Raw genomic sequence first — 16,121 nt, forward strand, 5'->3', positions numbered from 1 at the left:
AGCGGTCGCGCGCCAGAGACTAGCTGAGGTTGATTGAGTAAGGACTACTCGATATGATTCACCTAAACATAACCAAGTGTCATCGCCTAGTAAGTCTTGACTGACCGCCTTGAACACTCCATTCAGAGGTTGTGCGGCATGGATGTTGTTTGTTGGTGAGTGAGTGATACACCCTCCCCTACAGTATGAGTGTTTGTAGTACTGTTGATAATGCTCTTGGACATTGTCTGGACTGCGATATGCTAATTGCCTACAGAGGACATGAGTTACTGGACTGCTGGTGTGAAACACTGCCTACAATAACCGACTGGACCGCTGGTGTCAAGCAACACCGCCTACAGCAAGGAACTGGACTGCTGGTGTTGAAGAACACCGCCTACAGTAATGAACTGGACTGCTAGTGTGAAGAACACTGCCTACAGTAATGAACTGGACTGCTAGTGTGAAGAACACTGCCTACAGTAATGAACTGGACTGCTAGTGTGAAGAACACCACCTACAGTTGTTGACTAACAGTGATACAACACACACATTGTGAGTCATTGCAAGAGCACTGCTATTGTGAAGATATGTAACCGAGTAAGTATAGAGTAAGTAAGTTGAGTTCAGAGTGGATGCCCCTCCACTTGTATGCTATGGTAGAATGAGAGTATTTATATGTCTGGTCAGTGTTTTCCCTTGACACCTATCCTGCTCCTCTTGAGGGGCCTTTGTCCCCTGTTAGGCACTGCCTTACCCTGCTGGTATCAACCCCTTCGATACTGTGCTCCTACCATTTGCTCGGCATAAGGGTTATGCAACACTGCCCTCTTGCCTACATGCTCTCCTTCTGTCTGATGTGTGATGCCCCCTTTCGGCATGGCCCCCTTTCGACTTAATCTTGTGAATTCCCTTTGAACCTCATGACCATACCCCCTGGTCATGTGGTCATGTCAGCACAGTTCCATCTTGACTTGTTTGGATCGGCCGACTAGTTGAAGCATGCTGATCTGACTATCTCTCGACGTTGGCACAGCTCCAAGTGCTTGTTCGGATTGGCTGACTAGTTGAGGCATGCTGATCTGACTGTCTCCGATGTCGGCACAGCTCCGAGTACTTGTTCGGATCAGCTGACTCATTGAAGCATACCAGTCCAGCTGACTCCGACCGATCCCATGAGATTGATCTGGATTCCCGGGGTTCGATCGATCTCGTAATTCATGTGCGCTGCCAACCCAATTACTCTTGTTGATCCCCGATGGTTTTTGACTCTGATCAATCTGGCGCACCCTTCATATGTTGATCTTCTGTGCACCCTTCATATACTGCTCCGTTACGCGACATTACCATACTGCCGCTGATCATTAGGTGCACTCTCTTGCGCAGGCCAGCCGTCCCTGTGACAAGAGGTTAGTGAAAAAACTGAAGCTACTCAAGAGACATTACAAAGCCTGTTGCAAATTTGCTAATGAGCACAAGGACATGACTGTTGAGGATTGGAAGAATGTGGATGGTCCAACAAGACAAAGATCAACTTCTTGGGACCAGATGGTAAGCAGTTCTGTTGGATTAAGTATGCTGGCTTCAACAGCAAGCTTGTCAGGCTGACAGTCAAGTTTGGCAGCAGCTCCATCATGATCTGGGGCTGTATGACATGAGAAGGGGTGGGAGGCATGTGCTTGGTGCTGGGTACAATGAATTCAGACCAATACATTGATATCTTGAATGACAAGCTTGTGAAAACAATCTCAGATTTGCAGCTTCAGCATGCATACACCAACATCACATTTCAGCAAGACAATGACCCAAAACACATGTCAAAGAAGACAATAATGTGGTTGGAAAGCAATAGCATTAAGGTTATGCAATGGCCAGTGCAGTTGCCAGACTTAAACCCAATTGAACACCTCTGGCACCATCTCAAAATGTGACTTTCACAGTATAGTACAATTGCAAAGTCCAGAGATGAACTGCTCAAGAGATGCAAAGCTGAATGGACAGCAATCACTCCAGAGACATGTAGGATGCTAATAGAGAGTATGCCAGACTGCATCAAGGTGGTTCTGAAGGCCAAAGGAGGGAATACAAAGTACTAAGGTGTTTTCAAGGAGTGCTCCATAAACTGTCCCACAATAAAAAAAAATAAATCTCAACTCTTCTTCATAGCCCAATTTTCTCAGTCAATGTCAATATCAATTACACAGTCTTGGAGAGAAGAAGCAGAGCTTTCAGACAATATGAGACAGTGTGGCAATACAACTTATGGCTATTGAGCATTAGAGTGATGTATGGTGACATGTAAATTTGTGGGACAGTTTACACACAAGCTGTATATCAAGCAGAGAGCACTAGGCTCTCACCACATTCTTTCAGTCAATTGAGTATACATGTTTCTATCTTAAAGCAGCAGTGACATCATACTTAGACTGTCCCCGATTGCCAGTTATCTGGACCAAAAACTTCTCTACATTGTATCACCTTCGAACAGCTTTGAAGCGAGGCTGGCCAGGCCTATGTGCTCTAAGCGTCAATGAAGGGCAGGTCTCTTGTGCAGGAGCTCTGTAAGGTACAGAATACCTAGTCAAGAGACAACACAACATTCCCAATGAACAATGTCGCTTGCCTGCTTGCAGTATGGGATTCGATAGAGCTTGAGGAGACAGAGAGAACGAGCAGTATATATAGACCCCTGCAGTGTCGCCGGCGACACTGCTCCTGCTCCTTCTGAGGGGAGCATGGCCTCTACCATACTGCTCGTCCTCCTCCTGTTCCTCTCACTCGGTGGGAACTCCTCCTTGGGAAGGTCATCACTATGACGGGCAGCATGCAGAAGCCATGTGAAGGGGTCGCCGAAGGGGATCACGCCATTCGGATGAAGTGGGAGGAACTCCTGAGAGCATCGAATGAAGTTGGCGCAAGAGGAGCATTGCCATCGCTGATGGTGACAAAGAATGTATGCGGAGAGTACGAAGAGGAGGACTACACCAAGTGGGAGAGACCCCTAGAGGTTGATGAGGTCAATCGATCTCACCCAACGACCAGGAGCCAGAGGAGCAGGGCAGTGTTACAGCTGTCCCGTCGTTCCTAGGGTACGGCATGCGTCTTGATACGCCAATGCAGATCACTTCCTATCCGTCTCATCCCCCCCTCAGGGATGGAGGCCTTCTCTCCTGACTTTCACGTACAAGATGGCAAGTCGATTCATGCACTTGGTCTACACGCTCTGCACAACAATTGGTGCCATAGTCATGCCTGATGTATTGGAATCTGCAAAGAGCAAGGTGAAAAGAGAATCGGTGATATACAGGAAGAAGGTGTCTCTCCCTCAGCACGAAGCAGCTTTGTACTTGAGAAGGAGTGGTGTGGTGTTGATGCCAGTGCTCTATCGCTTAGAGCATGAAGCTGAGAGGGTTCTCTAGGGCGTCCTTGAAAGCCTTCATCCACTTGGCAGCAGTGGCGCCATCAACGGTTCGGTGGTCAGCCGAGATGGTAGCCTGCATGACCATAGCCTTGCGGAAGCCCTGCTCGCTCTCGGAGTCAGGAATCAAACGAGCCTCGGTACCGCCGATGGCGAGAATGCAGCTCTGAGGAGGATTGATAATGGCGGTAAAGTGGGTGATACCGAACATGCCCATGTTGGAGATGGTGAAGGAGCCACCTTGGTACTCCTGAGGAGCGAGCTTGCCGGCACGAGCCTTGGCAGCGAGCTGCTTGGTAGCAGCCGAGATGGTAGCAAGACCCGATCCACCGACATTTTTGACGATCGGGGTGATGAGACCGGTAGGGGTGGAAACAGCGATCGAGATGTCGGCCTTGTTGTGCTGACGGATGAAATCGCCGTACCAAGCCGAGTTGACCTCGGGAACTTCCTTGAGCGCAACAGCGGCAGCCTTGGTGATGAAGTCGCCAACACTGAGCTTGGCAGCCTTGGCCTTGTCGACATCCTTGCCGGCCTTCTCGGAAGCGGCCTTGTTGAAGACCTCGCGAAGCTTGAGGACCTTGTCCATCTCGACATCGATGCTGACGTAGTAGTGGGGGACCGTCGACTTGGACTCGGCGAGACGGGCAGCGATGGTGCGGCGCATGTTGGAGACGGGGATGTCGGTGTAGTCTCCCTCGCCCGAAGCAAGAGCAGGGGCAGCTGCGGACTTGGAGGGAGCAGGGGCGGAAGTAGAAGCGGCCTCGGGCTTGTAGTTCTCTACGTCGGCCTTGATGATGCGGCCTTCAGGACCAGTGCCGTTGATCTTGGTGAGAGCGATTCCCTTGTCCTGTGCCAACCTGCGGGCGACGGGGGTAGCGAAGATACGGTCGCCAGAGCTCTGCGAGCCGAACGAGGAGCTGGAGGAAGAAGACGAGGAGGAGGAGGAAGGAGAGGAAGTTTCGGGGTTGGACTCCTGCTTCTGCTGCTCAGAGGGCTTGGACTCCTCCTTCTTGGGCTCCTCCTTGGCAGCAGCGGGCTTAGCATCACCACCCTCAGAAGCAGCCTCGGCAGCGAAAGCATCAGCTTTAGAGAGATCGTCACCCTCCTCGGCCATGATAGCAATGAGCGAGTTGACCTGGATGGCCTTGGAGCCGTCAGGGACGAGGATCTTGGCGAGAACACCGTCATCCTGAGCCTCGACATCCATGGTAGCCTTGTCAGTCTCGATCTCGAGCAAAACATCACCGGCAGAGAAGGCCTCACCGGGCTGCTTCTTCCAAGCGGCGATACCACCCTCGGTCATGGTGGGAGACATGGCGGGCATGTTGAACTTGGAGAACTCGAGCGCACGTCGCGACGAGTGGAAGGATCGCTGCGAAAAGGTCGAGCAAGACGAGGAGGCGGCGGCGGCGGCGACCGCCTTCTGGAGGCCAGACCGCTGAAGAGCTCGAAGTGCCTGCATCTTTGTCTATATGATGATGGAGGTGGCGGTAGGAAGACGAGGTAGACGGAAACAGCGATGATGAGAAGGATGGTTGTCTGTCTGTCTTTGTCGGATGTTCGCGAATCGGGCCAGGAAGAAAAGAAGAAAAAGGGAAAATCAAAAATCAATCAATCAAGAAAGTGGACTCTGGAGCAGCTCAGTTGCAGCTCAAGCTCAAGGGTACGTGAGCGAGATGAACACGCAGAAAGAGACACGCAACACAACACAACAGCTCCAAGATTGCGTTGGGGACTGGCGAATCAGCGCTCGGAGCAGCCATTTTTCGTCCTGAGAGCAGTATTCATACATACACCATTCGGGAACAAGGCAAAGAGGAACAACTTGGCTCCACACTGTATAAGAAACTCAAAGCAGTGCTCACAATCAATGATGAAGTCAAACTTTCTGCAATTCATGACCGAGTGCATGAGATCAAGCTAGTACACTGAAATGTTGTCAACCTTGGAAAGGAACTAGATCAAATTTGGAATGACACAGCAAGACTGGGCAGTCACATGGATGAAAAGCTTAAGAAGTCCACCTTGTACCACTGTGTCAAAGATGACTGGCTCTATACTCAGACAGTAGACTCCCTCAAAGCTGCACAGCCGGGCTGTAGCTATGAATATGCCTACCATGCACTTGCCAAGAAACATCAAGAAGCCGAACTCTCAGGCTGAATCCGAGCCGCAACTAGACTCGCCGGTGTCATGGGCCTGGGTGCGCAGAACGAGGAAAGACCGAAGTTCATATGAAGGTAGTGCAGGAAACGTGGAATCGGGTATATCGTAGGAGCTGCAACAGAGTTCACTGAGATCAGCAATAGAACCAGCTCTATGGCAGACCACAGCAAAATCAGCATGAGCATCATTGATATCACGAATCCCACCAGAATCTGCAGCAAGCGAGATCATGTGGCAGATTCCACGGAGATCGGTAGTAAGGATGTCCATACAATGATTCACATGCGAGAGGGACCGAGTTCAGTGACACACGGTCAGTTACCACTCAGGGGCCCACAGGACAGGAGTAGAAGAGAACCATCACCGGTCAAAGGAAGGAGATCTGTGTATAGGACACTGGCGAAAGGGACATGAAGAAGAGGAGCAGTGTTGATGAAGTTGACACAGCTCAGGAAAGGCAGGAGGGACAAGGCTTGATATGGAGGAGGTGCCTCCTTGGAGATCCCTGTGCAGTACTCGATGAAGAGGGTACCCTCTGGAGAGAGGGAGCAGGAGCAGTGTCACTGGCAATGCTGCGAAGAGGTATATAGTCCTACCTCCTCGTCACAAATGGTCGAGTGGATCCTCATCCACTCTACACTCATCAAACCAACTAGTATTACTTCAGGCAATAAGTATCATTAGTTCACAGTCAGCATAGTAGTAATCAACAGATTGCTCCTCCTCGAAGCATGTGTGTTGTATCACCATTTCCTGACATCTGAAGGCAGTTCTAGCAAACCAGCAGTCCAGATATAGTTAGAACTGAAGGCAGTCATCCACTGCAGTCCAGGGATCACTTCAAGCCTTAGCCGACACACTGGACACTCGTGTCGGTGTCATCAATCCATACTCACACCAGACCATTGGTGTCAACATCAAGTTCACTTAGAATCATATTGTAGTTTGATCATGCCAAGCAACCTCTGGATGGAGTGTCCACAGCAGTTAGTCGAAATCTATCATAACAATAACACAACTACAGATTCCAACGAGAAAGGTGACAGAGAAGGCTCTGTCGCATATTTCACTAGGAATCGAAATACCATTAGTGCTGTCGCATAACTCGACAGAATCGGTGATAGTATCAATACTACCACAGATCTCAGGTTTCAGGCGCGCAACCGCTGACAGCCAGCAACAAGAACATAACCAACCAAGCCAGCAGACCTAGCCAAATCCTAAACCAAGAAGGCTACAACAGAGGCAGATGTGATCCTGCAAACCCTAATGAGCCAGCTAAGTGTTACAAATGTAGGCAACCCAGGCACATTGCAATCAATTGCATCAGCGGCCAGGAGCAAACCTCTACTCAGCAGGGATAGGAATTTGGGTGCACCCTTTTCGTAAGCAACACTGGCAACTGTAATCAAGGCAGTACATGGATTCTCGACTCTGGAGCTACACATCACATGGTACATGATGAGGATAAGCTCATTGCTCCAATGCCAAAGAAAGGATCCATAGATACCACTGGACATGAATGGTTGTGAGTACAAGCAATAGGAGATGTGACCTTGCAAGTTGGAAATGTTAAAATACCCCTCACAGATGTACTTTACATTCCCAACCTTAGCAAGAATCTATTGTCTGTCCCAGCATTAACTGAAAATGGTGCATGAGTGATATTTGAAGAATCTGGAGCTACAATCCTCCAACATGATGGAAGCATGGTTAAAAGCAAGACCAACCAATGCCAGAAAAGATGGGAAGTTCACAGTGACTCCCTAGCAGCACAGCTCAATGACCCCCTTGAGGGCATTGATGACAACATGACACCAGCAAGGCCTGCAAGCCACACAATAAGCAAACTATGGCACAAATGATTCGGCCACCCTGGCAGAAACAAAACTAAGCAAATCCAGGCTCATTATTTGGGAAAGGACACACAGCTCGAGCACAATGCAAGAGACTGCAACTGTTGCAGTCAAGCAAAACAAACACGTGCAAGAATGGCAAGCAGCAAAATGGAATGAGCACAGGAGCCACTAGAGTTGATACACATTGACTTAATGACAGACTTACAAGGACATCCAAATTATCACCATGCACTGGTAGTTGTCGATGATGCCTCATCCTACGTGTATGTGAAACTGCTCCTAAGCAAAGCAGAAGTGTTCCCTGCCCTAAAAGCATGGACCAAAACAGTGGAGATAGCAATGGATTGCACATTAAAGTGTATTCGCAGTGATAATGGAATGGAATGGTCAAGCTTAGCAGCAGAGGAATGGAAGCAGGAAGCAGGACTTAAGTGGCAGAAAACCACCCTGTATGTCAGCATACAGAATGGGAGAGCAGAGCACACTATCAGATCACTCCAAGAGAAGATGCACACAATGCTTGTCCAAAGATCAGTGCCAAAAGGACTATGGCCCTATGCCATCATGGCTGCTGGACATGTACTTAACTTGACACCATCAGCAAATGCCAACAGAATTCCGTATGAAGACTTTCACCACATGACAGCTCACGGCTTGGCAAAACAATTGCATGTCTTTGGTTGCCTCACATGGGTTCACCTCCCAAAGAAAGATCACACAGGTAAGCATGGTGTGAGAGCCATACCAGGAATCATGATTGGTTATGATGATGAGCACAAGGGATGGAAATTCTTCACTCCAGACCACACGCCATCCATCCGGTGGAGCAATTCAGCTACATTCCATGAACACAAAGGTTGGCACAATCGACCTAAAGTACAAAGCCTGCTGCAAATTGGGTTTGAGAGCCTCAAAGCAGAAAGTGCCAAACCAGAGGCAAATGACCTCAAACCTGAACCAGAAATCGAAGAACTTGACAAGCAAGACTCACTCCAACATGCACCTGTTGAACAACCGATCAACAATACTGAAGACAACAGATTGGAGATAGCAGTTGAAGACATGATCAGGGGAGCGAACACCACCACCCTAAACCTCACACCAACAATGAAAGAAGCACTTGCCAGTGAAGATGCACAGCAATGGCAAGAAGCCATATGCAAGGAGTTGGATGGACTGGAGGCCATGGGAACTTGGGAAATCGTGGATGTACCACCAAATACCAAACTTGTCGACTCTAAGATCATCCTCTGTCTCAAGCTGGATGCTGATGGGGTACCTGTCCAACATAAAGCAAGACTCGTCACATGAGGATTCACACAATGAGAGGGCATAGACTTTGAAGAAACTTTTGCACTGGTGGCACCACTCAGTGCAATAAGAGCCCTGTTGTCACTGGCAGTGTAGTGGGACTGGGAGGTCCATCAACTCGACATCACGATGGCCTACCTCAACTCCACACTCAAGCATGTCATCTATATGAAACCGCCAGAAGGGGCAAAGGTACCAAAAGGAAAGGCTTATTGGGTAGTGAAAGGGTTATATGGACTCAAGCAATCAGGACAGGAGTGGAACTTGGAGTTTGATAAGTTCCTACAGTGCTCGAACTTCCACAGACTTGATTGCACACCATGTATCTACACCAGAGGAAAGGGGGACAACTTCGCAATACTGATTATCTATGTTGATGATACATTGATTATAGCTCCAAAGCTAGAAATGGTCAAACACATCAAGGAGGAAATAGGCAAGAAGTGGAAGATGGAGGAGGGTGGCAATGTGTCTCACTTCCTTGGAATCAAGATCACCAGGAATCATGAAGAAAAGACAATGGACCTCAGACAGACCAGTTACATTAAACAACTACTGAACAAACACCTAGACAAACACAGGAGAAAATCCAGCATACTGCTCCAAGACATACCGGCCCCAGAGACAGCAGTGAGCACAGCCAAATGAAAGGAATACCCGCAGATTGTTGGTAAGCTCCTATGGCTCTCGAATGGAACATGCCCAGACATCAGCCAAGCAGTAGGGGCCCTTGCACACTATATGACTCAACCATCAAAAGAGCATTACGATGCAGCACAAAAGGTACTACAATACCTAGATGGCACCCAGGATGTCCATCTATGATATAGTGGTGACAAGGAACAAGAGTTTTTAATGGCGCATAGTGATGCGAACTGGGCAAGTGATGCAACTGCACAACAAAGAAGTTCATCAGGTTCAGCAGTGTTTGTACATGGGAACCTGGTTGCATGGAAGTCAGCACTACAACACTGCACTGCTTTGTCAGTGGTGGAAGCAGAGTTCATGGCAGCAACCAAAGCCGCATGAGAAGTACTTTTCTTCAGGCATCTCTTCAAGGCTATTGGAATTGATGTTGGCACCCCCACAATCTTTTCAGACAACACAGGCACCATTCAGGTCAGTAAGGATCCAGCACAACATTGGAAGTTGAAGCATATCAACACCAAGTACCACTTTATCAGAGATAATGTACAAGATGGAAATGTCAAAATCAAGTATATTGGCACTAAGGACAACTTGGCTGACATCTTCACCAAACCAGTAGGCAAGGAAGTATTACGACATGCATGGCAGGGGTTGGGACTGACACCACAGCAAGGTACAGCAGCTCAGCAGTTCCCCACTTCCCTGCTGAGGGAGACAGTTGAGGGAAATGTAACAATGGTTGGAGACATGTTGGAACCAAACATAGCCTATGGGGTCCGTGGAGGGCAAGTGACCACTGACAATACAAAACCACATGTCAGTGGCTATGCATGTGGGATGCAAAGGCATTACCATGACAACTTAGGAGCAATGTGAGGGGTGAACTAGTCATAGATGGGCACAGGCTGAAGGTGACTGCCAAGCATGCACATATATATATGCTTATATAAATAGCACTCAAAAATGACTCATCAGTAACTTAGCACCAAAAATTCTCAACTATTTTCTTGGATTGATTGATTTTTTTTTGGTCGGTCACTACTTTTGGCAGGGCAGAGAAAGGGAACATAGATCTGGAAGCGAAAGCCCATCATCGGAAGGGATCGCGAAAGAAAATTGAATTTCACCGCGGACCGCCCGATGGGAAAGAAGGGTCCTCCTATCGATAAGAGCCAGAAAGACAAGAAGGCTGGGGCACTGCACTGTTCGAGGTTGCTTCCATTCGCCTTGCTTCTCACCGTCGGTCAAATTCGCGGTCTCACTCTCTTCCGCCTCTGCTGCTCCCTTACGGCCACTTGCCAACATTTCCGGCCAACTTGACCTGCATCAAGATCCTTTCCGTTCCATGTTAGGTTCAGCATATTCAGCCTCGCTGCTCTCCACATAACTTACACTGCAGAGACCTGAAAGCTCCTCCTGCCTACTGTATCAGACTGATGCTTGTGTAGTTTACATTCAATAGAGCCAGCCTAGCAACCTTAGAACTCGAGTAATGAGCAAGTCGTTCTTGATCCCGAACCCCTCCGCAAGTCTCCGCACCTTGCCTCTGTCATACGTCTCCTTTTGGCACTCGACTTCCATCTTTACACCTATAGCTCATACCAGGGCATACCGACACACTGTAATGTTGCTCAGCTCACCATCCCGCACTCATGGAAGCATAGTGACATTTTCAAGGCGCTGTAGGGAGGCCCGATGCTGGCAGTATCATTCTGCGACACAGGCCTCGCCGCTACCGCATAGGAGTTTCAAATGACTGACTTGACAAGCACAAATGCAGTTCTAGATTGCTTGAAGGGGTTGTTTTTCGTTGATCAAGGCTCAGCGCCATTTTCTTTTATTCGCTAACCTTGTGCAGCGACTCAGCAAGGTGCTTGACGTTCTGGTTGGTGATGCCGGCCACCGAGATACGGCCGTCTCTGGTCAAGTAGACGTGGTGCTCGTTGACCAGCTTAGCAACCTGCTCTGGCGAGATACCGAGGAAAGCAAACATGCCGATCTGGTTGGTGATGTGGTCCCAGTTGAGCTTTGAGTTCAGGTCCTGAACGAGCAAGTTCTTGAGTGTCGATCGCATGCCGTTGATGCGGTCAGCCATACCCTTGACCTCATCGAGCCACTGCTGGTACAGCTGCTGGTCAGCAAGAATGGTACCAGCGATCTTGGCACCATGCATGGGAGGGTTCGAGTAAAGAGGTCGAACAATGATCTTGATCTGACTCTCGACGCGGGCACGCTCGTCAGCGTCAGCGCAGACGATCGAGAAAGCGCCGACACGTTCACCGTAGAGACCCATGTTCTTGGCGAAAGACTGCGAGAGAGCGATCTGGTGGCCCTCCTTAACAAAGTGTCGAACGGCGAAAGCGTCCTTGTCGGTGTCACCACTAGCGAAGCCCTGGTAGGCCATGTCGAAGAAGGGCAAGTGACCTTTCTCCTTGACAACCTTGCTGATCTCCTTCCACTGCTCGAGAGTAGGGTCAACACCGGTAGGGTTGTGAGCACAGGCGTGGAGCAAAACAATCGAGCCAGCAGGTGCAGCCTTGATGTCCTCGATCATGCCCTTCAAATCGAGACCGACCGTGTTCTTGTCGTAGTATCGGTACTGCTTCACCTCCAGTCCGCTGTCACGGAAGATGGGAGTGTGGTTACCCCACGAAGGTGTAGGAAGGTAGATGGTCTTGGCTTCAGGGTAGTGGCGCTGGAGGAAAGCACCACCGATGCGCAAAGCACCGGTACCTGAGATGGACTGAGTGATGGCGATCCGATTCTCCTTCACGGGAGCGCTGTCCTTGCCGTAAGCGAGGATAGCAGCGTTCTTGGTAAAGTCGGCGAGACCAGTGATAGGGAGGTACTCCTTGTCACCCTTGGAGGTGATGACGAGCTCTTCGGCCTGTCGCACCGAGGGGAGCACGTAAGGCTTGCCGTTCTCGTCACGGTAAGCGCCGACACCGAGGTTGATCTTTCGAGGGTCCTGGTCTCGCTTGAAGGCCTCAGTGACACCGAGAATCGGGTCAGGCGGACCGGCCTTGACGTGAGCCCATGTGCTCTTGAACTGTCGCACAGCGGGGAGCGAGACAGAGCCGACACGCGAAGCCTGCGAAGCTTGCGAAGCTCGGACGGCCGTTCGGATGGTAGCGGGAGCAAGCATCTTTGCGGTAAAGAAGCGAGGTTGTGAGGTGAGGCGAGGTGGGTGGTGGTCTTGATGGTGGGGATGTTGGAGCCTCGAAGAAGATTGAAACGTATGCTAACTTCTCATGAAAGCATTCACCAAGCACAAGCACGACAACAAGCCTGAATTTGACCCAGCAGATCGCCGAGAAGAACAGCGGGCGCACTCACAGGGGTCACCAGCTCTCTCTTTCTCCCACACAGAGTGTGAATGGAAGCTGGCCTTTGCGCGGGGATGAGCACAACGAACAGCAACACGCCGTGACGCTTCAAGGCTCTCGGACCGCTGCTTTGCCTCTCTTTCTGACTCAACCAACTCGTGAAAACTCGAGATTCTTGCCTCCCCTCCTTCCACATCTCCCGATCCGATCTCGTGAGCAACGAAAATGTGGAGATTTTCGCGATTTTCGCGGTTCCGGACTGAATAGCAGGACCTAACATTGTTTGGCTCGGCTAAAAACAAAAAAAACAAAAAACAAAAAAACAAAAAACAAAAAAACAAAAAAAAAAAACAAAAAAAGAGCGTCTGTTGTCTCGTTCGGAAATTGGCAGCTTTCAAGAAAGCCTTTGGACAGGAAGAAGAATTCTTCCAAAAAAGTGGAATTTCTGCTCTTGCTTCTCGGCGAGCTGACAAAAACTGTCGCCTCGTCCTTGGCTTTTTCCACATCCCTTCACCCACACTACCTCTTCACCTTACTTGGCTCTAGCTTGCTCCAACAAGGAACTGGCTGGACAGCAGCAGCAGCAAGAGAGCTACTTCTGACCCTGTTGTGACGATGGCGGTACGATCCTGTGCCAGGCCCGCACATCAGCTGGCAGCGTCTATCCTCAGCAATGGCGTCGGTCCATCACGCTTACCGGCATCCTTGACCTGCCGATGCCATTCGCATCCGACCCTTTCAAACGTCGCTTCTCCAACGCGGCACTTCAGCGTGGCAAGGACAGTACGCGAGCAGGAGGCATTGAGGCTCGGCAAGGGAGACCAACAACCACAAAACAGCAACTCGAATTCTTCGAAAGCGGCCGAGAAAAGCGTCCTGCTCGAGGAAGTAATTGACGCAGAACCAACGCTCGAGTATCTCGACTCGCTCAAACCCAGAGCAATTCGATATCAGATGGAGCCACAACATTCGAGAAGAGACAACAGCAACCCTTTCTCCAAAGCCTCCAAAAGCAATCCCGAGGATAAGCGGTGGGAGAAAATGAAAGCACGCATCAACGCCTCGTTCACACGAGACCAACTTCTATCTTTAGCAAGGGCAGCCAAGCTTCCAGGCAGCTACAGCACCAAAGTGCGCAAAGATGATCTCGTGCGACGCATCATGATACACCGCTTTGGAATGGAGGATGCCCGAGAACGGGCGGATCGAGAGAAGCGCGAGGAGCTGCAAAAGCAATCGGTCCACATCTCTTTTCGACCTGCTGAGCTCTACCTGCTACTTGCACGAGGATCTGCAAAGGTGAGACAAGAGGCGAGCAAAGCACCAGTAGCTATTCTTCCTCGAGCACCGAAGAAAGAGGCTGAGCAAGCAGGCAATGCTAGTGAACAGCTCGGGTTTTGGATCAGAGGCAAGGAGGAAGGCATAGAACGCATGAAGAATTGGGTGCAGAGCTTCAAGCAGTCCATTAAGACCAAGGAGGAGCAAGTGACCCTGCTGTCTGGCGATGCTCAGGCTGCTTCAGGTGAAGCTTTGCCGCAGGAGCTGGTGCGCTTCCTCTCTCAGCTTTCCAGATGCTTCATTGAGGCGAGCCCCATTCAGGACGGCAAGGTCAAGCTTTCTCTAGCATATCTGGACGAGCGGACTGCTCAGAAGGCAGTGCTTCTTCTTCGACAGTACCATGCTGAGAATGCTGACGCAATGCAACGGCTTGGAGCAGCAGCCATCATCGAAGGCCTCGATACAACAAAGCAGTACGCAATGCTTCCATTCGTACACAACGAACCGACATCATGGATCAAGCAGGCAGACGACCTTCTTTACGGCTCGCAATCTGACCTTTCCTTCCGTGTCACCCATGTACCGGTCTTGAATTCCTTCTCGATTCTCACGGCCCAGCTCTCGGCTATGAAGTTGCAAGGATGGGGTAACCAGGGTGAAATGCAACTGGAGGAACCGTTCAAGGCTCTGCTCGATAACACCAGTGACACCAGCACTGTTGAAGCTCAGACAGCCGAGGAAGTGGAATGCAGCGCAAAGCTCGGCTACGTACTGTTCAACGGTGGCGGACTCACTCTCGTTGATGAGGGCTTAAGCGAAGAAGAGGCGCTGTCCCGCTTGCAAGATCCACTCGCAGCACCACGTCCGGGCATCTGGCCGATCCAACCAACTCTCGACTGGTCTCGCAACTTCCGCACACGCTTCGGCCGCGAAGCTTCTCGCTTTGTTCCCGCAACCCTCTTCCGACCGCAAAAGAACATTTCGCTGGACATCTGGCTTGATGGGCAAAACTATACTCTTGTCGGCAAAGGCACACCCGAGGTCTCATCAGAAAAGATGGTCCTGGTTTATCATCCTGCCGATGTGGGTTACTCGGCATCAGCAAGGAAGCTGGAAGTCGTGCTTGCACGACAACAGAACAAAGCTGATGCCGCAGAGGGCGCACAAGGTGGTTGGAGCATCGAACGTGCCAGTTGGGTTTCGAAGGCCGAGAGCGACGTGATGATTCCAGAGAAGTCAGCGGATTTCAGGCTCACTGCAAAGTCGTTGGTGTCTCTGGAAGCGGATGCTCACGCTGCAGTGGAGGAAAGTGTCGCTTCTTTCCTTTATGCGCGACCTACGGAAAAGGTTGAGAGGTATTTAATGTTGCGGGAAGCTGAAACGGAAACAGAGATCGAAGAAACTGAAGGTGAATCTGAGGTGAAGGACCTGCTTGGCTCAGGGATAGAGATTGTGGATCAAGATACTGCTTCAACGGCTGACCAGACCAAAGGTTCCAACTCATTGCCTCCATCAACGCTCAACTTGCCGTCAGGCGGTGTTTTGGCACTCGAGAGCGCAACAAGGATGACGTTGCAGACCTATCAGCAGCGATCATCACTGCCCGAAGCTGCTCCGCAGGCAACGACCCCAATCGCGACTCCTGAGGCGGCCTCTCGCTCTGAAACCGAGTCTTGGTCAGTGCCAGCAGAGTCTAGCGCCGACTCCGCCGTCACACCAGCAGCTGACGCCGTGGCTGAAGCCACCTCGGACGCTGTGCCCACGCCTACATCCCAAGTCGAAGCCGAAGCTGCACCCATCACCACAGCTAAAGTCACAGCGGCTGCTGAGTCGAGCTCGCCAGAACCGGCTTCTAGCGCACAGACACAGCAAGCCCTCTGCTCAACTCGCTCACCTCTACTCGTGCGCGAAATCTCACAAGACCTCATCACCGAATCCACCACGGAATCCCTTCGCATCGTCTGGCACTCAATCCCAACGTGGAAAGACGCAGTGCAACGCCTCTCGGCCATCGTGGATAGACATGACATTTCCATTCGCTAGAGTCTCTTGCGCCATCTCGCTCAATTGCACCACCACACGCACACCCAGACAATCATGATCATTGCAAATCAATGCATTTCTTGCTCTATT

General features: G+C 50.4%; 4 protein-coding genes across 4 annotated transcripts; 2 read left to right on the forward strand and 2 right to left on the reverse strand.

The window, feature by feature from the left end:
* Window positions 1-3,368: 3,368 nt before the first annotated feature.
* UHO2_00494 (putative dihydrolipoamide acetyltransferase component of pyruvate dehydrogenase complex, mitochondrial precursor) lies at window positions 3,369-4,862 on the reverse strand (the record flags this gene model as incomplete). Its single annotated transcript, XM_041557114.1, has 1 exon — window positions 3,369-4,862. One exon carries the CDS (start codon window positions 4,860-4,862, stop codon window positions 3,369-3,371), a length of 1,494 nt encoding a protein of 497 aa, XP_041413048.1.
* Window positions 4,863-7,617: 2,755 nt separating this feature from the next.
* Window positions 7,618-8,736, forward strand: UHO2_00495 (uncharacterized protein; the record flags this gene model as incomplete). The annotated part of the gene is made up of 1 exon (XM_041557115.1): window positions 7,618-8,736. One exon carries the CDS (start codon window positions 7,618-7,620, stop codon window positions 8,734-8,736), a length of 1,119 nt encoding a protein of 372 aa, XP_041413049.1.
* A 2,485-nt stretch (window positions 8,737-11,221) lies between these two features.
* Window positions 11,222-12,529, reverse strand: UHO2_00496 (putative aspartate aminotransferase, mitochondrial precursor; the record flags this gene model as incomplete). Its single annotated transcript, XM_041557116.1, has 1 exon — window positions 11,222-12,529. The coding sequence occupies one exon, from the start codon at window positions 12,527-12,529 to the stop codon at window positions 11,222-11,224; it is 1,308 nt and encodes a 435-aa protein (XP_041413050.1).
* Window positions 12,530-13,325: 796 nt separating this feature from the next.
* Window positions 13,326-16,031, forward strand: UHO2_00497 (uncharacterized protein; the record flags this gene model as incomplete). The annotated part of the gene is made up of 1 exon (XM_041557117.1): window positions 13,326-16,031. One exon carries the CDS (start codon window positions 13,326-13,328, stop codon window positions 16,029-16,031), a length of 2,706 nt encoding a protein of 901 aa, XP_041413051.1.
* Between the last annotated feature and the right edge of the window lie 90 nt (window positions 16,032-16,121).

This window comes from Ustilago hordei (assembly GCF_900519145.1).
Source record: "Ustilago hordei strain Uho2 genome assembly, contig: UHO2_contig_01, whole genome shotgun sequence".
Lineage (NCBI taxonomy): Eukaryota > Fungi > Basidiomycota > Ustilaginomycetes > Ustilaginales > Ustilaginaceae > Ustilago > Ustilago hordei.